We start from the raw sequence: 23,253 nt of genomic DNA, 5'->3' as shown, positions 1-23,253 counted from the left end.
ATTGATTGGACATTATTTGGAAAGGAACACACCTGTATACAGTATATAAGGTCCCACAGCTGACAGTGCATGTCAGAGCAAAAACCAAGCCATTAGGTCAAATTAATTGTCTGTAGAGCTCAGAGAAAGATTGTGTCGAGGCACCGATCTGGGGAAGGGTACCAAAACATTTCTGCAGCATTGAAGGTCCCTAAAAACACTGGCCGCCATCATTCTTAAACGGAAGAAGTTTTGAACCACCAAGACTCTTCCTTGAGCTTGCTGCTGAGCCAAACTGAGCAATCGGGTGAGATGGACCTTGTTGAATCCGATGTTGACTCTGAAAGAGCTCTAGAGTTCCTCTGTGGAGATGGGAGAACCTTCCAGAAAGACAACCATCTCTGCAGCACTCAAACAATCAGGCTTTTATGGTAGTGGCCAGATGGAAGCCTCTCCTCAGTAAAAGGCACATGACAGCCCTCTTGGGAGTTTTCCAAAAGGCACCTAAAGACACTCAGACCATTATCTGGTCTGATGAAACCAAGATTGAACTTTTTGGCCTGAATGCCAAACACCATGTCTGGAGGAAACATCCCTACGGTGAAGCCAACAACATTCCGTGGGGATATTTTTATTTTCAGTGGCAGGGACTGGGAGACAAGTCAGGGTCGAGGGAAAGATGACCGTAACAAAGTACAGAGAGATCTTTGATGAAATCCTGCTCCAGAGCACTCAGGACCTCCGACTGGAGTGACAGTTGACATTCCAAAAGGACAATGACCCTAAGCACACAGCAAAGACCACGCAGGAGTGGCTTCGGAACAAGTCTCTGAATGTCCTTGAGTGGCCCAGCCAGGGACCAGACTTGAACCCGATCTAACATCTCTGGAGAGACCTGAAAATTGCTGTGCAGTGACGTTCCCCATCGCGAACCTAACAGATCTTGAGAGGATCTGTAGAGAAGAATGGGAGAAACTCCCCAAATACTGGTGTGCCAAGATTGTACCGCCATACCCAAGAAGACGCAATGTTGTAATTGCTGCCAAAGTTGCTTCAACAAAGTACTGAGTAAAGGGTCTGACTACTTATGTAAAAGTGTTTTTTTTTTCTTCAGGTTTTTAAAATATTTTTGATCAATTTGCAAAAAAAAAAGTAAAACATGTTCTTGCTTTGTCATTATGGGGTATTGTGTGTCGATTGAGTGGAAAAAACTATTGGATCCATTTTAAGATAAAGCTGTAACGTAACAAAATGTGGAAAAAGTCAAGGGGTCTGAATACTTTCCGAATACACTGTATATGTATGTGTGTTTTACTGTGTTTTGCTTATATTTATTTTCAAATAATGTATACTGTAGTTATCAAAATGAGCCCAGGGCTTGTGGGGGAGGTGTACTGTCACCTAAGCCACATAAAGTGACTTTCTGAATGAGATAGTGAGAGACAGACGGGCCACCACAGTCTTACAGTAAAGCCGCCACACACACACAAAGTGGTGAAAAAAGTACCCAGTTGTCAAACTTAGGAAAAAGTAAAGATACCTTAATAGAAAATGACTCAAGTAAAAGTGAGTCACCCAGTAAAATACCACCTCAGTTAACGTCTAAAGAATTTATTTTGAAATATACTTAAGTAGCAAAAGTAAATGCTGAATTATACTTAAGTATCCAAAGTAAAAGTTTAAATAATTGCAAATTCCTTATATTAAGCAAAGCAGACGGCACCATTTTCTTGTTTTTTAACATCTACAGATAGCCAGGGGCACCCTCCAACAGTTTACAAACAATGCATTTGTGTTTAGTGAGTCCGCCAGATCAGAGGCAGTAGGGGTGACCACGTGTTCTCTTGATAAGTGCGTGAATTGGACCTTTTCCTGTCCTGCTAAACATAAAAAATGTAACAAGTACTTTTGGGTGTCAGGATAAATGTATGGAGTAAAAAGTACATTATTTTCTACAGGAATGTAGTGAAGTAAAAGATATCTGAAATATAGAAGTAGTACTTAAATATTTTACACCACTGCACACACTCACGCATGCACACACAAGGCAAGCAGGCAAGCACACAAACACGTTCACAGCAGTCTGCTACTAAACCACTGAACACCTGTGCTATGTGAGTTGTGTGGGTGTGGGTGCATAAAGATCTCAACCTATGCTGCATTTACAGCTGAAGTCAGGTGACAAGTCTGCAGGGGTACAAGGTAATTGAGGTAGCTATGTACATATAAGCAGGGGTAAAGTGTCCAGACAAAGGATAGATAATAGACTGAGCTGTAGCAGCGTATGTGGAGCAGTAGCAGCAACTTGTGAGTGTATGTGTGTATGAGTGTGCCTCTGACACCGCCTGGTATAGAAGTCGTGGATGGCAGGGAGCACGGCCCCAGCGCCATGTAGTCGGGTACCGTGCAGTTGCCGTATCAAGAGGTGATGAAGCCAGTTAAGCAGCTCTCAATAGTGCAACTGTAGAACTTTTTGAGGATCTGAGGGCCCATGCCAAATCTTTTCAGCCTCCTGAGGGGGAAGAGGTATTGTTGTGCCCTCTTTACAACTGTGTGGGTGTGTGTGAACCATGTTAGTTCCTGATGTGGACACAAAGGAACTTGAAGCTCTAGATCTGCTCCACTACAGCCTTATCGATATGGATAGGGCGTGCTCGTCCCTCTATTTCCTGTAGTCTACAATCAGCTCCTTTTGTCTTGCTGACGTTGAGGGAGAGGTTGTCGTCCTGCCAGGTCACTGATCTCCTACCTATAGACTACTTCATTGTTGTCATTGATCAGTCCTACCACCGTAGTGTCATCAGCAAACTTGATGATGGTGTTGGAGTCGTGCAAACCCACGCAGACGTGGGTGAATAGGGAATATAGGAGGAAACTAAGCACACACCCCTGAGGGGCATCTGTGTTGATGGTCAGCGTGGCAGATGTGTTGTTGCCTACTGTCACCGCCTGGGGGCGACACGTCAAGAAGTCCAGGATCCACTTGCGGAGGGAGGTGTTCAGTCCCAGGGTTGTTAGCTTAGCGATGAGCTTAGAGGGCACTATGGTGTTAAACGCTGAGCTGTAGTCAATGAACAGCATTCTCATATAAGTGTTCCTTTTTTCCAGGTAGGGCAGTGTGGAGTGCAATTGAAATTGTGTCATCTGTGAATCTGTTCAGGCGGTATGCGAATGCAGATGATGGTGTTGATGAGACATGATCAGCCTTTCAAAACAGAGCATGACCACAAATGAGTGCATGCTGCAGCACAGGAGACATTTGGATTTTAATATTTGACTAGGTAAGTCAATAAGAACAAATTCTAATTTACAACGACAGCCTACCCCAGCCAATCCTGGACAACGCTGGGTCAATTTTGTGCTGCCCTATGGGACTCCCAATCACGGCCAAATGTGATGTAGCCTGGATTCAAACCAGGGACTGCAGTGACAACTCTTGCATTGAGATGCTGTGCCGTAGACCACAACTGAAGTATTCATAAATTAATTTGAGAAAAAAAAACAGTTATTCATTTTTGAACACAGCAGCCGTTGATCATCAGGTAGGCCTATATGCACTTGTAAAAATATATATATTTGGGAAACTATCATCTTCAAATGTATTCTATTTTATTCCATGATATTGTTGTTACAAGAATAGATTTGTGTTGACTGTGATTTGGGCATGGGAATTTAACAGTATCTGCTAGACTAAGTTAACAAACTATGCATGTAATGCTCACCACAGTGAATTCAAAGGCACTGTAGAATGACTATAGCCTAATATGTCATTTTTTTATACAACGTTAATGGCAGGCTACAGCTGTAACCTCATATAAACATCTTGGGATTTTAAATTGCATATTCAACAACTTACAAAAAAAGAAAGCTGAATTTGGGAATACATTTTAGGAATAAGGCTTTTTTTAAGCCAGAAGGAGGCTAGTATCAGCTATATTTATGGGGGGCAGGTAGCCTAGTGGTTAGAGCGTTGGACTTGTAACCGAAAGGTTGTAAGATCAAATCCCTGAGCTTACAACAAGGCATTTTCTTTCTTAACTGACCTGCCTAGTTAAATAAAGGTAAAATTATAAATGAATGCTTCCGCTCAGTGTTTGAGATAAATTGACACCCTTTACCAAGGGAGAATTTATTTTAAACTATTATAATCAGGTCCATTCAATTTCTTTCTCAATCTTAAACTAACAAGGGGTAGGCCTATGCTTTTAGCCATTTTTTAACAAAAGCTACAATACCCTCACATATCCCCTCAATTCGAGCCCTGGTTTTAACTTAACACACCAAGCCCTTCATGGACACTGAGATATTTAAGGTGTGCATAGTCACTGAAGGGATTGGCTGACAAAATCTATGGATAGTAGACTTTAATTTAGTCTGTCAAACAGGTAGACCTACCTTTTATTTCTTGAATAGGAAGAAATAGTCTCCAACACAAAGCCCTCTTGTTGTTAGTAGCCTAAAGACTAATTCAAATGAACACTGTTTTAGCACCCATACACTGTCCATCTCCGCGGCTGCCTCTTCATAGTAATGTAGTAATAATAATACTCTTACATGGCTTATTGGGAGGTCAAAAACTCTGATAAATAGCTCCATTATGGACAAAGAAACATATTGTTTTCATCCAAATCAATTACAGCAGTAGCTTACCTCCAGTCCTCATCTTCATGCTCTCCTTCTCAAACTGAACAGGGCATCAGTAGGCCTAGTTTGGAAGAAGCCTTTGACTCGCCTCCTGTGCCGCCGTACAAACATGGCCATTTGTTAGGCAGCACAAAGGGGTTTACATCAGCAAGAGTAGGGCAGGCCACAGCTCATGATTGGTGTAGCCTATCTATTGCAGTGTGTAATGCAGTGTAGCATAGTTTTACATGCACCATCCCAGCATGGCAAAAGCTTGGGAAGTCGCTCTGGATAAGAGCGTCTGCTAAATGACTTAAATGTAAATGTAAATGTAAGTACATTTTCTAAGAAATATAATGGATTTTAGCAAGCTGACGTTAGCATTGCTAGCTATTTTTGACTAACTTGGCTAGCTAATGACAACATTGCCATTTATCTAAAGTAAATTTGACGACATGATAATGCTGGCAGAGTTGTTTCCTACTAAATATTTGACTACTTTCGCAATGTCATTGTATTTCCAGGCACTATAGTGTAATTTAGACGAAACAGAAGTTAGCCTTCGTCTGGGATGACTGGGTTTTTCACCACTTTAGGGCACCACTATAGCGCCGCCGGTAGAGGGCGACTTGAGAACGTTCATAACAATTTCACGACGTGACAGAGGTGCAACCTATGAATAGATTGTTTGATTGAGACCACACTAGGCACACTTGATTTTGAGCGCCCAACAGAGAATCAGGGATGAGGATGCATCATTGGATACATATTGATATATAAAAGCCAACTAATTCTCAAACCCTGAGAAAAATGACATTTAATCAGTTACAAATTACATGACCCTCCCCTAGACAACAAAAATATATATACTAAACTCTCCCGCTGGCTGAAATTTAAAAAGCATTACCCTCCCCCATTTTCCTCCAAGTAACAATTGTGTACATTTTGACAGCTCCCTTACTTTCACCTTCATCACGATTATTTATCATTTACATCCCATTCTGCTTTTAAATTGAGACCGGTTTGATAATATTTTATTATTATTAAGTTGTGATATTGGTTATAATATTGTTCAATGTGATTTTATGGCAAAGTCATTTTCCTTCACAGGAAGTCAGATGATTTTACTTTATTGGTTAAATTAATTTCAACATTTCTAGAATGTTAGTGGCCAACTTTCCTTCTTGTCCTTGTCATAGTATACCAGGTTATTTTATCTTGAATTGCATCCAGGTGACATTTCTTGAACAGCAACAAATTGCTGTGCATTTGCTGGCCCAAAGTATGTCAGTCACATTATATCACAGTACTTTAGACTTAGGGTTTGATTGCATGTAATCGGTCTCTTTGTTAAAATCCGCTGGTGCGCGATCTCTAATGTTAAGGAAGTCGAGCTACAAGGCCAGCATCCCGTAGTCGCCTCTTCAACTGTTGATGTTGAGACTGGTGTTTTGCAGGTACTATTTAATGAAGCTGCCAGTTGAGGACTTGTAAGGTGTCTGTTTCTCAAACTAGACACTTTAATGTACTTGTCCTCTTGCTCAGTTGTGCACCGGGGCCTCCCACTCCTATTTATATTCTGGTTAGAGACAGTTTGCTCTGTTCTGTGAAGGGAGTAGTACACAGCCTCGTACGAGATCTTCAGTTTCTTGGCAGTTTCTCACATGGAATAGCCTTCATTTCTCAGAACAAGAATAGACTGACGAATTTCAGAAGAAAGTTCTTTGTTTCTGGCCATTAAATTACCTACAAATACTGATGCTCCAGATACTCAACTAATCTAAAGAAGGCCAGTTGTATTGCTTCTTTAATCAGGACAACAGTTTTCAGCTGTGCTAACACAATTGCAAAAGGGTTTTCTAATGATCAATTAGCCTTTTAAAATGATAAACTTGGATTAGCTAACACAACGTGCCATTGGAACACAGGAGTGATGGTTGCTGATAATGAGCCTCTGTATGCCTACGTAGATATTCCAGAAAAACCGTTTCCAGCTACAATAGTCATTTACAAAATTAACAATGTCTACACTGTATTTCTGATCAATTTGATGTTATTTAATCGACAAAAACAAGTAAATGTCTAAGTGGCCCCAAACATTTGAACGGTAGTGTATGTTGATAATGGAATATACGTGGTGGCCATTCTAAACTAAAATTCCTCTCCATTTATTTAATATAATATATGCCAATTTAGCAAAAGCTTTTATTCAAAGCGACTTACACTCATGGGTGCATACATGTTTTACGAATTGGTGGTCCAGGGATTGAACCAACTTTCCTGGTGTTGCAAGCAACAATTTTTCTTGTCTCGCTTAGGGCAGCATAGAGGCCTGGACCGGGCCATTCTCGACCAACCGAGCTGCAGAGAACCAGTTCCTGTATTGACATAAAAGTACATGACCTATTGTTATGCACAAGCACACTGAACAAAAAACAAACACAACATGTGAAGTGTTGGTCCTTTGAAATAAAAGATTCCGTAAATGTTACATACGCACACCAAGCTTGTTTCTTTAAAATGTTGTGCACATACTGTATCCCTCTTAGTGAGCATTTCTCCTTTGCCAAGATCATCCATCCACCTCACAGGCATTGTATATCAATAAGCTAATTAAACAGCATGATAATAACACAGGTGCACCTTGTGCTGGGGGCTATAAAAGGCCACACTAAATTGTGGAGTTTTGTCACACAATGCCAACACAACACAATGCCACAGATGTCTCAAGTATGCAATTGGCATGCTGACTGCAGGAATGTCCACCAGAGCTGTTGCCAGAAAATTGAATGCTAATTTCTCTATCATAAGGCCAGTCTATCATAAGGCCAGCACACATAATGCCAAATTCTCTGAAATTACTTATGTCCAACTGACCTCACAACCCCATACCACATGTATGGCGTCATGTGGGAGATTAGTTTGCTGAGTGTCCCATGCTGGCGGTGGGGTTATGGTATAGGCAGGTGTAAGCTACGGACAAAAAACACAATTGCATTTTATCTATGGCAATTTGAATGCACAGAAATACCATGACAAGATCCTGAGGCCCATTGTCATGCTATTTGGCGGCAGGTAGCCTTGTGGTTAGAGCGTTGGACTTGTAAGCGAAAGGTTGCAAGATCGAATCCCCGAGCTGACAAGTAAAAAATCTGTTGTTCTGCCCCTGAAAAAGGCAGTTAACCCACTGTTCCTAGGCTGTAAATAAAGGTAAAAATATATAAAATCATCCTCTGCCATCACATGTTTCGGCATGATAATGCATGGCCCCATGTTGCAAGGATCTGTGCACAATTCCTGGAAGCTGAAAATGTCCCAGTTCTTCCATGGCCTGAATGCTCAACATTCATGTCACCCATTGAGCATGTTTGAGTTGCTCTGGATCGATGTCTATGACAGCATGTTCCAGTTCCAGCTAATATCCAGAAACTTCACACAGCCTTTGAAGAGGAGTGGGACAACATGCCACAATTAACAGCCTTATCAACTTTATACGAAGGAAATTGTTGCGCTGCACGAGGCAAATACATGGTCACACCAGATACTGACTGGTTTTCTGATCCACTCCCCTACTTGTTTTCTTTTAGGTATCTGTGACCAACAGATGCATATCTATATTCCCAGTCATGTGAAATCCATAGATTAAGGCCTAATGAATGTATTTCAATTGACTGATTTTCTTATGTGAACTTTAACTCAGTAAAATCTTTGAAATTGTTGCATGTTGCATTTATATATATTTTGTTCAGTATACTTTACTCGCACTGGCAGATGGCATTTTGTTAATCTGGAGTGATAATGAGAACTCTCCGCCAGAAGGCAGCACTGTTCTGCAAGGTAGTGGTTTGCATTGACACCTATGCCTCAACACATGCAAAACAATTGTTTTTGGAAAAACTACAAGGGAAGTGAAGTGAGAAGTTCACTACCAGGCTAATGTAATATAATTCCCATGCAATGACCAATTAAAATGAGAACATACACTGAGTATACCAAACATTAGGAACACCTTCAATTCTTCGAGGCATGCTGGCCCATGTTCACGCCAATACTTCCCACAATTGTATCAAGTTGACTGGATGTCTTATGGTTGGTGGACCATTCTTGATACACATGTGAAACTGTTTAGCGTCAAAAATCAAAATAAAATCAAAGTTTATTTGTCACGTGCGCCAAATACAACAGGTGTTGTATTACAGTGAAATGCTTACTTACAGGCTCTAACCAATAGTGCAAAAAAAGGTGTGTGTGTGTGTGTAGGTAAGTAAAGAAATAAAACAACAGTAAAAATGTCACGCCTTGGTCTTAGTATTTTGTGTTTTATTTATTTATTTGGTCAGGCCAGGGTGTGACATGGGTTATTGTGGTGTGTTTTTTGTCTTGGGGTTTTGTGGGGTGTCTAATTAGTCTATGGCTGCCTGAGGCGGTTCTCAATCAGAGTCAGGTGATTATCGTTGTCTCTGTTTGGGAGCCATATTTAGGCAGCCATATTCTGTTAGTGTTTTCGTGGGTGATTGTTCCTGTCTCTGTGTAGTTGTTCACCAGACAGGCTGTATAGGTTTTCACGTTCCGTTTGTTGTTTTGTATTTATTAGTTATTTCATATATCGTCGATTCTTCATTAAAGAACATGAGTAACCACCACGCTGCATTTTGGTCCGCTTCTCCTTCAACAGACGAACGTCGTTACAGAATCACCCACCACACCCGGACCGAGCGGCGTGGTAACAGGCAGCGACAACAGGAGCAGCGAAAGGAGGAATGGACATGGGAGGACGTGTTGGATGGCAAAGGTTGTTACACTTGGGAGGAGATACTGGCCAGAAGAGATCGCCTCCTCTCAGCGCAGCCAGCGAACAGGTGGAGGCACTTAGGAGAGCAGAGGCAGCCGGAGATAGGAGCCGACGATACGAGGGAACACTGTTGGCAAGGAAGCCCGAAAAGCAGCCCCAAAAATGTATTGGGGGGAGGGGGCTCAGGGAGAGTGTGGCAGAGTCAGGGTTCAGACCTGAGCCAACTCCCCCTGTTAATCGTGAGGAGCAGCGATCAAAGGACTTCTGGACTTGGGAAGAGATATTGGACGGAAAAGGACCATGGGCACAGCCTGGAGAATATCGCCGCCCCAAGGAAGAACTGGAGGTGGAGAAAGCGGAGAGGCGCTGGTATGAGGAGGCAGCACGGCGACGCGGATGGAAGCCTGAGAGTCAGCCCCAAAAATGTATTGGGGGGGGGCTTACAGGGAGTATGGCTATGCCAGGTAGGAGACCTGCACAAACTCCCTGTGCTTACCGGGGGGCCAGAGAAACCGGGCAGGCACCGTGTTATGCTATGGAGCGCACGGTGTTTCCAGTGCGGGTGCATAGTGTGGTTCATACCAGCTCTTCGTATTGGCCGGGCTAGAGTGGGCATCGAGCCAGGTAAGGTTGGGCAGGCTCGGTGCTCAAGAGCTCCAGTGCGCCTGCACGGTCCGGTCTATCCAGAGCCAGCACCACACACCAGTCCGCCGGTGGCAGCTCCCCGCACCAGGCTTCCTGTGCGTGTCCTCGATCCAGTACCACCAGTTCCAGCACCACGCACCAGGCCTTCAGTGCGCCTCACCTGTTCAGCACAACCAGAGCCATCCTTCTCTCTAGCGCTGTCAGATCCTCCCGCCTGTTCAGCGCAGCCAGTGTTTTCCTCCTCTCCTGCGCTGCCGGAGTCTCCCGCCTGTTCAGCGCTTCCAGAGCCTTCCTCCTCTACAGCGCTGCCGGAGCCTCCTGCCTGTTCAGCACAGCCTGAGCTGCCAGTTTGCATGGAGCAGCCAGAGCTGCCAGTTTGCATGGAGCAGCCAGAGCTGCCAGTCTGCATGGAGCAGCCAGAGCTGCCAGTCTGCATGGAGCAGCCAGAGCTGCCAGTCTGCATGGAGCAGCCAGAGCTGCCAATCTGAATGGAGCAGCCAGAGCTGCCAATCTGCATGGAGCAGCCAGAGCTGCCAGTCTGCATGGAGCAGCCAGAGCTGCCAGTCTACATGGAGCAGCCAGAGCTGCCAGTCTACATGGAGCAGCCAGAGCTGCCAGTCTGCATGGAGCAGCCAGAGCAGCTAGATCCACCAGTCAGCCATGATCTTCCAGATCTGCCAGTCAACCAGACTCTTCCAGATCTGCCAGTCAACCAGACTCTTCCAGATCTGCCAGTCAACCAGACTCTTCCAGATCTGCCAGTCAACCAGACTCTTCCAGATCTGCCAGTCAACCAAACTCTTCCAGATCTGCCAGTCAACCAGACTCTTCCAGATCTGCCAGTCAACCAGACTCTTCCAGATCCGTCAGCCAGCCAGGATCTCCCGGAGCCAACTACCTGCCTGAGCTTCCTCTCAGTGCCGAGCTTCCCCTCAGTGCCGGGCTTTCCCTCAGTGGGTGTTTTCCCTCAGTGCTGGGCTTCCCCTCAGTGCTGGGCTTCCCCTCAGTGCTGGGCTGCCCCTCAGTGCTGAGCTGCCCCTCAGTGCCGAGCTGCCCCTCAGTCCCGAGCTGCCCCTCAGTCCCGAGCTGCCCCTCAGTCCAGTGGGGTTCTGTGTGAGGACTACTAGGCCATGGTCGGCGGTGAGGGTGGACTATCCCAGGATGCGAAGGGGAAGAACTATGACATTAATGGAGTGGGGTCCACGTCCCGAGCCGGAGCCGCCACCATGGACAGACGCCCACCCAGACCCTCCCTATGGTTTTGAGGTGCGTCCGGGAGTCCGCACCTTAGGGGGGGGGGGGGGTGTTCTGTGACGCCTTGGTCATTGTATTTTGTGTTTTATTTATTTATTTGGTCAGGCCAGGGTGTGACATGGGTTATTGTGGTGTGTTTTTTGTCTTGGGGTTTTGTGGGGTGTCTAATTAGTCTATGGCTGCCTGAGGCGGTTCTCAATCAGAGTCAGGTGATTATCGTTGTCTCTGATTGGGAGACATATTTAGGCAGCCATATTCTGTTAGTGTTTTCGTGGGTGATTGTTCCTGTTTCTGTGTAGTTGTTCACCAGACAGGCTGTATAAGTTTTCACGTTCCGTTTGTTGTTTTGTATTTATTAGTTATTTCATGTATCGTCGATTCTTCATTAAAGAACATGAGTAACCACCACGCTGCATTTTGGTCTGCTTCTCCTTCAACAGTCGAACGCCGTTACAAAAAAAGACATTTGAAAATAAGTGTAGCAAGGCTATACACAGGAACTGGTTAGTCAGGCTTATTGAGGTAGTATGTACAGTGGGGCAAAAAAGTATTTAGTCAGCCACCAATTGTGCAAGTTCTCCCACTTAAAAAGATGAGAGGCCTGTAATTTTCATCATAGGTACACTTCAACTATGAAAGACAAAATGATAAAAACAAATCCAGAAAATGACATTGTAGGATTTTTAATTTATTTATTTGCAAATTATGGTGGAAAATAAGTATTTGGTCAATAACAGAAGTTTATCTCAATACTTTGTTATATACCCTTTGTTGGCAATGACAGAGGTCAAACGTTTTCTGTAAGTCTTCACAAGGTTTTCACACACTGTTGCTGGTATTTTGGCCCATTCCTCCATGCAGATCTCCTCTAGAGCAGTGATGTTTTGGGGCTGTTGCTGGGAAACACGGACTTTCAACTCCCTCCAAAGATTTTCTATGGGGTTGAGATCTGGAGACTGGCTAGGCCACTCCAGGACCTTGAAATGCTTCTTACGAAGCCACTCCTTCATTGCCCAGGCGGTGTGTTTGGGATCATTGGCATGCTGAAAGACCCAGCCACGTTTCATCTTCAATGCCCTTGCTGATGGAAGGAGGTTTTCACTCAATCTCATGGCCCCATTCATTCTTTCCTTTACACAGATCAGTCGTCCTGGTCCCTTTGCAGAAAAACAGCCCCAAAGCATGATGTTTCCACCCCCATGCTTCACAGTAGGTATGGTGTTCTTTGGATGCAACTCAGCATTCTTTGTCCTCCAAACACGACGAGTGGAGTTTTTACCAAAGAGTTATATTTTGGTTTCATCTGACCATATGACATTCTCCCAATCTTCTTCTGGATCATCCAAATGCTCTCTAGCAAACTTCAGACGGGCCTGGACATGTACTGGCTTAAGCAGGGGGACACGTCTGGCACTGCAGGATTTGAGTCCCTGGCGGCATAGTGTGTTACTGATGGTAGGTTTTGTTACTTTAGTCCAAGCTCTCTGCAGGTCATTCACTAGGTCCCCCCGTGTGGTTCTATGATTTTTGCTCACCGTGATCATTTTGACCACATGGGGTGAGATCTTGCGTGGAGCCCCAGATTGAGGGAGATTATCAGTGGTCTTGTATGTCTTCCATTTCCTAATAATTGCTCCCACAGTTGATTTCTTCAAACCAAGCTGCTTACCTATTGCACATTCAGTCTTCCCAGCCTGGTGCAGGTCTACAATTTTGTTTCTGGTGTCCTTTGACAGCTCTTTGGTCTTGGCTATAGTGGAGTTTGGAGTGTGACTGTTTGAGGTTGTGGACAGGTGTATTTTATACTGATAACAAGTTCAAACAGGTGCCATTAATACAGGTAACGAGTGGAGGACAAGGGAGGCTCTTAAAGAAGAAGTTACAGGTCTGTGAGAGCCAGAAATCTTGCTTGTTTGTAGGTGACCAAAAACTTATTTTCCACCGTAATTTGCAAATAAATTCATTAAAAATCCTACAATGTGATTTTCTGGATTTTTTTTTCATTTTGTCTGTCATAGTTGAAGTGTACCTATGATGAAAATTACAGGCCTCTCATCTTTTTAAGTGGGAGAACTTGCGCAATTGGTGGCTGACTAAATACTTTTTTGCCCCACTGTACATGTAGGTATGGTTAAAACCCAGCAGCGTTGCAGTCCTTGACACAAACCGATGTGCCTGGTATTTCAATGTTTTGTTTAGCCCATTCTCCCTCTGGCACACATACCCAATCCATGCATCAATTGTCTCAAGACTTAAAAATCATTCTTTAACTCTCTAGAATCTAAGCCCTGTCTAAGCCAGAGGAGGGAGAAGGGTTCTAAAGCAAACATTTTGGAATTGTTTTAAGATGGTCATTCTTAAAACAAAGATGATTTAACTGTTTGATTTAGTATTTTAAGAACCCTGTCAAAAAATATATTAAAAAACTTAATGGATGAAACATTGAATTTGGCAATACTGGCATTAACCAATAGAAACGTATTGAATAACAGATTCCCTACATGGAACAATTAAAACATTATCTGAAGGAAGTTGGTTCTGAAGTGTCTGTCCTATATCTGGGAGATATAAAGACAGATCAAGAAACTATTTCTAATTCTTTATTTACATGTATGTATCCCCTTATTTTAGGCACTAAACTATCTCCATAAATACCTCCATTCAGTCTATGTCATGGAAGGGGCAGGTGTACATCTATGTGTGCATCTCTTTGGGGGTCACTAAGGATAGTCTAACTGGTGTAGCTGAACAAAATGCTGTTACATGTTCTTTAGGTCATTACAGTTGTAGTGGCAGATTTGATATATAAACATGTCTATGCTTACATTGTCGAATTACATCTTTAAAATCTAATTAATTCACTGTAAGTATTTGAATATGATCTTTGTGACTTAAATGGGATGTAATATACCCTATGCTTATTCCGCTTACAAAACGGTATACCTGATAATATACCTTTTGTAATTGTGTACATGCATGGCTTTAAGTTGTCTGGCAGAGGGTGCTTTTAGCAACAAAATACAGTTCCTCAAAAAGTCATTCCAACTTGATTACTTTACGTGTTTTTCCAAGCCTCTGGGGCCATGCTTGTGTCCCAAATGGCACCCTATTCACTACTTTTGACTGGGGCCCATAGCGCTCTGGACAAAGGTAGTGCACTGCATAGGTAATAGGATGCAATTTGGGACTCAGCCAGTGACATACTTGGCTGCTCCCGAGTGGCTCAAACATAATGTCCATCGAAATGAACATGTACGATGCTTGGCATACTGACACAATTTGATTATCATCTGGATCAATAGTGCAGCAACACTTGTGCATAACTGGGAGTGTTGGAGTCATCTCGGATTACACATAATTGGAATTCAAAGCTCGTTTCCACTTCATAGGTGTCAAAGTGTCAAATGGAAGTAGAACAGAATGTCTTCGGAGGTGTTTGGATTATTTGAAAAATAAATTACATTTTTGGAATTTAATTCTGTTTAAATTTACGCCCCACAAAACTATGTTGTTTACATTGATAACTCAATCACGGTCATTTCAAGTGTAACATATCTTCAGGCTTCCACTAGCTTTCCCCAGCAGGCAAAATGTGACATGTAATATAACAATTACATAATTCCCTGTTTGAAAAGACGACATATGACCAGATTACAACCAGTCAAAGGTGGGGGGTTTTTCATGACAACATAAACAAGTCATTGGAAAGATGTGTCATTTGGTCAGAGAACCATTTAACATTTTAAAACCAGTTTATAACCTGACCCTGGCGTCACAAGACTTCATGATGACATCATTGTAACCAGTTTATAACCTGACCCTGACGTCACAAAAGACTTCATGATGACATCATTGTAACCAGTTTATAACCTGACCCTGGCGTCACAAAAGACTTCATGATGACATCATTGTAACCAGTTTATAACCTGACCCTGACGTCACAAAAGACTTCATGATGACATCATTGTAACCAGTTTATAACCTGACCCTGACGTCACAAAAGACTCCATGATGACATCGTTGCCACTGGGTTATGCTGACGGGTCCATATACTTTTTAAAAATCACTCTAATAATTCTGTACAGATATTGAAAAAAAGTCTGAATTTACCATAAAAATATTTATTGACAAATAATGTTATTTCTTGACACAAGCAAGAGAATGCACGCCCTGAATAACACTTCTAAGGTCCACATTTTTAAAACGGCTACAAGTCACATGTATAACGAAATTCTTATTATTAACTATGCTGATCATTGACATACATTGTAGTGTTTCCTTTCCTCAAACTAAAAGGTTAGTTCATAGATCAACAAATACTGTCAAACACCTTTTATAGCCTCTCGCAATCATTCTTCAAGAACTTCTCAACCAGCTATTAATAAACCACAACCAGAGTATTTCCAGAGCACTGGCCAAATGAAGATTTCATTTCAGAAATGCATATTACAACACAAATAAATAGAAAAAAAGAAAGAAAATAAACATTATGATTACAGTCACAATCCAAAACCATTCACAGCCAGTCCAATCATCGCATGTCCATTTGACGAAATGCAGATAACTGCCCGGATAATATAGATGACGAGTGCAGTGTCAACACAGAGAAGAGAACCTGCAGTAGGGAGGGGTGTAGTGAAAGATTGGGCGACCGGTTTAAGCATTTCAATGTTACGTCTACACCTGTTGTTTACGAAGCATGTGATAAATACCATTTTATCTCATCCGTCTTAGTTTGCACTTCCCCCTGTGTCCAAAGGAAGTTTCTTATGAGCCTGTCCCTCTCTGTCTCTCTATCCAAACCAGGACACTGTTGTTAGCACATTGCTAGTGTCCTCCAATGGTCTCTATGCTGCTACACCACACAGATGAGCCCTGAGCAGGGATAGGAGAGGGATAGGCCAGTCATCACAGAACACAGAACAGTGGTCTCCAAGGCTGTACATCTTCTCTCTCTGCTCTCCATAAGCCCAGCCTCTGAGTCTTTATCTCCACGGTACACACATGCCGACCTGGAGCCTCTCGGCTGCGCTGGCACTGTGGGCCTGGGGGGGAGGCGAGGGCAAATGAGGGGGGACGAGGGCGGTGGTGGGTGAGTGATAAAGGGGGATGAGGGAACGGCGAGGAGGGGGCGCTTCAATGGTACAGGTCCAGACGTCCTAATTGGATCCGGTAATGGCTGGTCGATGGCAAAGGAGGAGGGTTGTTAAAACCAGTACAGGTCCTTCCCTTTCTTGTGATGCTGGAGGCCTGGGGATGTAGAAAAAAAAGAAAGAAGATACAATGGAGGAAAACAATGAGAACGAGGCACAATGGTTGTCATGGCTGCTCCTGCTCTTTAATCCAAACAGCTTCAAAAAAATGTAAAGGCTATTGATGATGTGTTTTCTCTGACACTAATTTTCTGTTTGTGCCATACAACAGCAGCAAAGAAACATACAGTTGGACAGCTCACAAATGTGACCTAAAACTGAAAGAAATAAACTGCTGAGGTGGCTTGTAGGACCAGGTTAATGTAGAGGTGTAGTGTACCGAGACTGAAGACTAAGGTGTGAGTGGATGTTAATCGCCAAATTAGGCTCTGGTTAGAGAGTGAGGTGGACAAAACAGTTCATTATTGGCACTAAACCGTCCCAGCACAGAGGGCAAAACACACTGATAGAGAACTGGTAAAAGTATGTTTTTTTTTTGGTCAATAACGCATACTGGTGGATTCTGATGGCTGCCACACCAAATAAATGTTTGGTGTGCTCGGCAGCCATCGTTATATGGTCAGGTGACAGTTCGTCTGGTGGGAAACTGACATTTAATAGTATTACATGATTGATCAGCTTACATTGTAGAATTTGGAACAATAGCACAATGACAACTGAAATGACTAAACTGTGTTGACAGATGATATTGAAAAGTCCATTTCATTGGGGTTGCGGGTACACATTCATCTGTATTAAAATACTTTCTGCTCAAAAAGCAGCTTTCCAATGTTAATGTCAGTGGTCAAAAGCCTGTCGAGCGTTTGAGGTTCATGGTGTTAACCGATATTGCAAATTTATGGGACTGTGGACACGCAGGTGGCTGTGGCTGCAGCAGAGAGGACTGCTATTGAAAAGTTGCAGGTGGCTGTTGTTGTGGTTGTGCTTGTTGTGGTTGCGGTAGGCTCCGCTGAAGTAGAGAAGCGACTCCATACCTGCGTCCATGTTGAGGGCCATCTCTCCGGGGGGCAGCAGGCCCGGCCAGGGCGCGGTGGGGTCCAGCTTGGTGACGTCATAGGGGTGGTGCACAGGGAGGGAGCCCAGGTGGTGGGGCCGCACGGTGGGCATAAGCAAGGGGCTGTAGGGGTGGTGGGGCTCCAGGCCACCAGGAGTGTAGAGTTCGTGGAGGGGCCTGGAGGGCCCGTAGGCCTGGCTCGGGGTGTAGCCCCACCCCTCTGATGGGTGGAGGTGCGAGTGGGGGTGACTGTGAGGATGGGCGTGAGGGTGCGGAATGCCCGGGCGGAGTCCGGAAGCGTAGGGGTCCATGGAATAGGTGGGCATTCCGGGTTCGCAGTGGGAGCGACTTTGGGGGGAGGAGTAGTTGCTGTCCCAGAAGGAGGGGGGGAAGCTTCGGCGACTACTGGGTGAAGGGGTATCTGAGAGAGAGGGGGGGGGGGGTAGGCATATGTCACGGACAGTTGTATGGCATCATTTACAGACACATATGGAATAGCCCGTGAGAGATGGATGCAAGTCATGAAAACAACATTAGGTCATATGGTTTTTACACAAATGTACATACAGCACACAGTCCTACCAACAGGAGTCTCCTGCAGGCCAGAGAGAGAGAGAGAGAAACAAATAGACAGACGAATAGACAGACCGAGTCTGACACCAAGACTGCTAACAAAATGGCGACATGGACTGAGTTGACCTTGTATTTTTATACTGACTACACACACACACTCACTTAATTTGCTCACACACATAACATGCACACATATTTATACTGACTCTACACACACGCACACACATTCACATACAATCATCATATACTGTATATCCTGATGCCCAGTCATCTTACCCCTATACATATCAACCTATATCACTCCAGTATCCCTGTAAATTGGTATTGGAACAGACCCTGTATGTACAGTAGCTTACTTACTTCTCATGTTCTTATTTCTTATTTGTATTTGTTGTGCGTTTTTTCTTCTACCTTGTTATTCTTAGGTTTAGAGCTGGCAAGAAAGGCATTTCACTGTACTCGTTTGTGCACGGGACATTAAAACTTGAAGCAGAGAGAGATACAGACACTCACTGACACAGAGAGGAAGAGAACCCTGGCCCTGTGTCCTGCCTCCCCCCAGCCCCCTTACTTACCCCCTCCTCTGGACCTGTACACGAAACCCCTCCCCCAACAACACCCCCCCACCTGTTGTTTTTTTCTGCACCACTCCGTCTGCCCGAAGCAGAATGTCAGTGGGACAGTTTTAGGCTTTTAGACTGTTACTTTTTATATTTAGAATTACTCCGAAAAAAGACACCGTCGTGCGGCAGCCCCAATCAAACCAGTTGTGTGATAAATCAGCAGCGGCCATTGTGGGGCCGCGCCCGGAGCCATTTGAAGGCGATATGCCGACCCGCGGGGTTCAACGCTTACGGCCCCGTATAAACATAGTATCTGTTGTCAGGCAGGAAGACGTCCAACGAGAGAGGGAGGATCTAAGACCTACATGGAAATCGGGAGGACAGGCAGAGCACAACTCGAGTTTGGGTGACTACTTTGGCGAATGTAATAGTGGTACCATTGATCGAGAGAAAGTTGAAACCATTTGTAAAAATAAATAAAAAAAGCTGTAGAATACAATTCATGTGAAGACATTGGTTGACGCTGTCTGCACCTGTTGGTGATTGTCGAGAAAACATCCACTGATTGTTGATAACCCATTCATCTGAGTAATGTCAGTCTCTTTTGTGTAAAACAATTTCTTTACCTGGTTCTCTCTATAATATCAGTTTCATTCATGACATACTGCCTACCATTGGGTCATTTCTTGGCCCAAATCCTGAACTTTGTTGATCTTACCTGTATCTGGAGTAATATTCTTCTGAAAAATCATCAAACTACACTTAACTGCCCAAAACACACTTAACTGAGAGCATGAAGCATGTCACACATGAAGCATAATAATATCCCTGACCCTTGACCCTCAAGCCTTCCTAACCTCTGACCCCATTAGGGCAGAGGACAACAGGCACCACTAAACAAGCACACTTCTGTCCATTTCTTTGCCGTTTTGGTTTGCCATTTTATATCTACACACACACACACACACGCTACCTGTGCCCAGGTCCGATGTCCTCCTCTTGCCCTCTCCCTCCATGTAGGAGCTGAGTGCCCTGGAGAAGTGTTCGTCTACCACACTGCTGATGTCCCCTTGGTAGTACGTGAAGAGGACACAACGAGACGTCAGGTACTCAGCCTCGGGCACTTCCTGTTTCTCCTTATGGCACTCCTCTGGTCGAGTGGCACGGGGATATGAGGATGAGGAAGAGGCGGAGGAGGAAGAGCCAGGGCCCGCCGATACCCCCTCCGGACACCTTGTCATCTCCGCACTCTCCATCATGAAGTCTCTGTGGCGAGGAGAGGGGCTCCTCAGACCAATGGGTGCCTGAAGGGGGAGGAAGGGCGGCAGGGTGGGGTCAATGGACAGTTGTTAGAAGGGAGAGATCTGGAAGACCAAGTCTATTGTGACATAAGACGTGTGTGTGTGTGTGTGTGTGTGTGTGTGTGTGTGTGTGTGTGTGTGTGTGTGTGTGTGTGTGTGTGTGTGTGTGTGTGTGTGTGTGTGTGTGTGTGTGTGTGTGTGTGTGTGTGTGTGTGTGTGTGTGTGTGTGTGTGTGTGTGTGTGTGTGTGTGTGTGTGTGTGTGTGTGTGTGTGTATTGACTAATAGTCTTGTGGTCATGACACTGTTTTCTCCACAACTATTCAAACGAAATCAGTTTGTGCCAATTGGTAAGCCCCCTGTCATACAAATACCGACAACATACATCCACTGCTTATGGGTCTGATAAACTACCATCATTAGACAAAACAAATGTGAGATCCATAGCATTGATCATGGGAAATTTAGAAACAGAGAAGTGCAGGTTTTGGAAACATTTTTCGGAGACATTTGGTTTCTTACAGACCTCGTTGATAATCTGCCCATAGATCCAACATTTAGTGTAGGTAAAACAATCAAATAGGTTACTTTTTTATGCAAATAAACTTATTCTCGGAAAACAAAGTTTCTCTCGCGCGTTTAATTAGTTCATTCGAAAACATTTGACAGCGCCTCCTTACCTGGAAGCTGTTGATGAACACGGGGGCGGCTGGAGCGTACGGTGCGTAATGTCCATAGGCTGGGTACATAACATCCAAACAACTCATGGTAATGACACGGTGTCCTCTCAGGCCAGGGAAGGGAAGTGTCGCACTGTCATATGGAAACCAACGTTGTAAGAGAGCGACAACATTCCGCTACCAGCAGCAGCAAGGCAACTAGAGAAGGCGCTCGGTCAGTGGCAATGCGCAGCAGGCAGCACGAGGCTCGACATCACTCCAGAGAGCGCTCTCTGCTACGCTGCGCAACAGCAGCTGCGCTCTCAGATTGTGGTGAGAGAGGTTTATACAACAAAACACACACAAGAGTGTCCTGTAGCTTGTCCAATAGCTTCCCGCTAAAATAAATGCTCTGATTTGTAATATTACATAAGCCTAAACTGTTTAGTAAAGAGCACGAAAATATATTACGATTTATTTCTATTAAGATAAGAATTGTAGGCTATTAAGAAATGTAGCCAATGATAATTTGTGAGTAATCGGTTCATGATTGTAAAATAAATCTATTATTATCGAATGACCTATTGTCCATGCACGTTTTCTATTGTCCATGCACGTTTTCCAATGTCCATAAAGTAATCTGTCTAATTTATTTGGCATGATCCTTAACTTCTTTGACCCCAAAATAAACTTTTCCAAGGGTTACACAGAGGGTCATAGGCCAATAGGCCCACCGCAGAAGTGGATTCAGTTATGGTCGTAGAGGCAATAGAGTAATTTTAACAAGCAAGTGACTTCATTAAAGAGAAGGCGCTCGGTCAGTGGATATAGGAAATGTGTATTCTATTCCCATTTAAAGTGTCAAGTCGGCCATCCTTTAAAACATCCATGGGGTAGCCAAGTAAAGTCTGCGGACATTGGAGCTATTTGGTGGAATTCTCAGAATGACACTAAGGTGTCAACTGTAGGGTGCACACACTGGCCATACCAACACCAGGAGAAAAGAAATACACAATTCCATGACAAATTATCACCCATCAGTTACACAAACAAGGAGCTCTCCTCGGGTAGTATGTCATCTGATGTCATAGTACGATTTTATAATAACAAAAGGAAAATATGAATCAATTTACCCTACATGAATTATTTTACTTTGATTAGGTTAGATGTCCTATCAGAAATGTGACCCATTAAACCCATAACAGTCCAAGCCCTCTCTAAGCCCGAGAAGATATTTTTTAAGCTATATGGAATTGTTTTAAGAAGTTCATACCAAGGATCATTTATCTATTTGATTTTGAATTTTAAGACCCCTTGAAGTATCTAAGAAATATATACAAAAGTTAGTTGATGAATTTACTTATTTATAATACTTATTTTCCACCATCATTTGCAAATTAATTAATTAAAAATCCTACAATGTGATTTCGTGGATTTTTTTCTCTCTCATTTTGTCTGTCATAGTTGAAGTGTACCTATGATGAAAATTACAGGCCTCTCATCTTTTTAAGTGGGCGAACTTGCACAATTGGTGGCTGACTAAATACTTTTTTGCCCCACTGTACATAAGTATTCACACCCTTTACTCAGTACTTTGTTGAAGCACCTTTGGCAGCAATTACAGCCTCGACTCTTATTGGCTATGATGCTACAAGCTTGGCACACCTGTATTTGGGGAGTTACTCCCATTCTTCTCTGTAGATTCTGTCAAGCGCTGTCAGGTTGGATGGGAAGCGTCGCTGCTCAGCTATTTTCAGGTCTGTCCAGAGATGCTTGATCGAGTTCAAGTCCGGTCTCTGGCTGGGCCACTCAAGGATATTCAAAGACTTGTCCTGAAGCCACTCCTGCGTTGTTTTGGCTGTCTGTTTAGGGTTGTTGTCCTGTTGGAAGGTGAACCTTCGCCTCAGTCTGAGATCCTGAGTGCTCTGGAGCAGGTTTTTATCAACGATCTCTCAGTACTTTGCTCTGTTCATCTTTCTTCAATCCTGAATAGTTCCCCAGACCCTGCAGCTGAAAAACCTCCACACAGCATGATGCTGCCACCGACCATGCTTCACCGTAGGGATGGTATTGGCCAGGTGATGAGCAGTGCCTGGTTTCCTCCAGACGTGACGCTTGGCATTCAGGCCAAAGAGTTCAATCTTGGTTTCATCAGACCAGATAATCTTGTTTCTCATGGTCTGAGAGTCCTTTAGGTGCCTTTTGGCAAATTCAAAGTGGGCTGTCATGTGCCCTTTAATAAGGAGTGGCTTCCGTCTGGCCACTCTACCATAAAGGCTTGATTAGTGGAGTGCTGCAGAGATGTTTGTCCTTCTGGAAGGTCCTCCAATCTCCACAGAGGAACTCTGGAGCTCTGTCAGAGTGACCATCTGATTTTCCGTTTGGTCGGGCTGCCAGCTCTAGGAAGAGGAAACTTCTTCTATTTAAGAATGACGGAGGCCACAGTTTTTGCTCTGACATGCACTGTCAACTGTGGGACTGTGGGACCTGATATTGAAGGTGTGTGCCTTTCCAAATCATGTTCAATCAATTGAATTTACCACATGTGGACCCCAGTCAAGTTTTAGAAACATCTCAAGGATGATGAATGGAAACAGGATGCAGCTGAGCTCAATTTCGTGTATCATAGCAAAGGGTCTGAATACTTATTTAAATTAGG

At 43.9% G+C, this 23,253-nt stretch overlaps 1 protein-coding gene across 1 annotated transcript; it reads right to left on the bottom strand.

The window, feature by feature from the left end:
- Positions 1–15,398: 15,398 nt before the first annotated feature.
- On the bottom strand, positions 15,399–20,880 carry LOC124045208 (transcription cofactor vestigial-like protein 2). The gene is made up of 4 exons (XM_046364470.1): positions 20,616–20,880; positions 19,610–19,940; positions 17,481–17,921; positions 15,399–16,543 (listed from the first exon to the last, which is right to left on the bottom strand). Exons 1-4 carry the CDS (start codon positions 20,700–20,702, stop codon positions 16,500–16,502), a joined length of 903 nt encoding a protein of 300 aa, XP_046220426.1. The 5' UTR covers positions 20,703–20,880; the 3' UTR covers positions 15,399–16,499.
- Between the last annotated feature and the right edge of the window lie 2,373 nt (positions 20,881–23,253).

Source organism: Oncorhynchus gorbuscha, linkage group LG10 (assembly GCF_021184085.1).
Source record: "Oncorhynchus gorbuscha isolate QuinsamMale2020 ecotype Even-year linkage group LG10, OgorEven_v1.0, whole genome shotgun sequence".
Taxonomy (NCBI): domain Eukaryota; kingdom Metazoa; phylum Chordata; class Actinopteri; order Salmoniformes; family Salmonidae; genus Oncorhynchus; species Oncorhynchus gorbuscha.
Note: the sequence above shows the minus strand (reverse complement) of the source record. Positions and strands in the feature narration are given on the sequence as shown.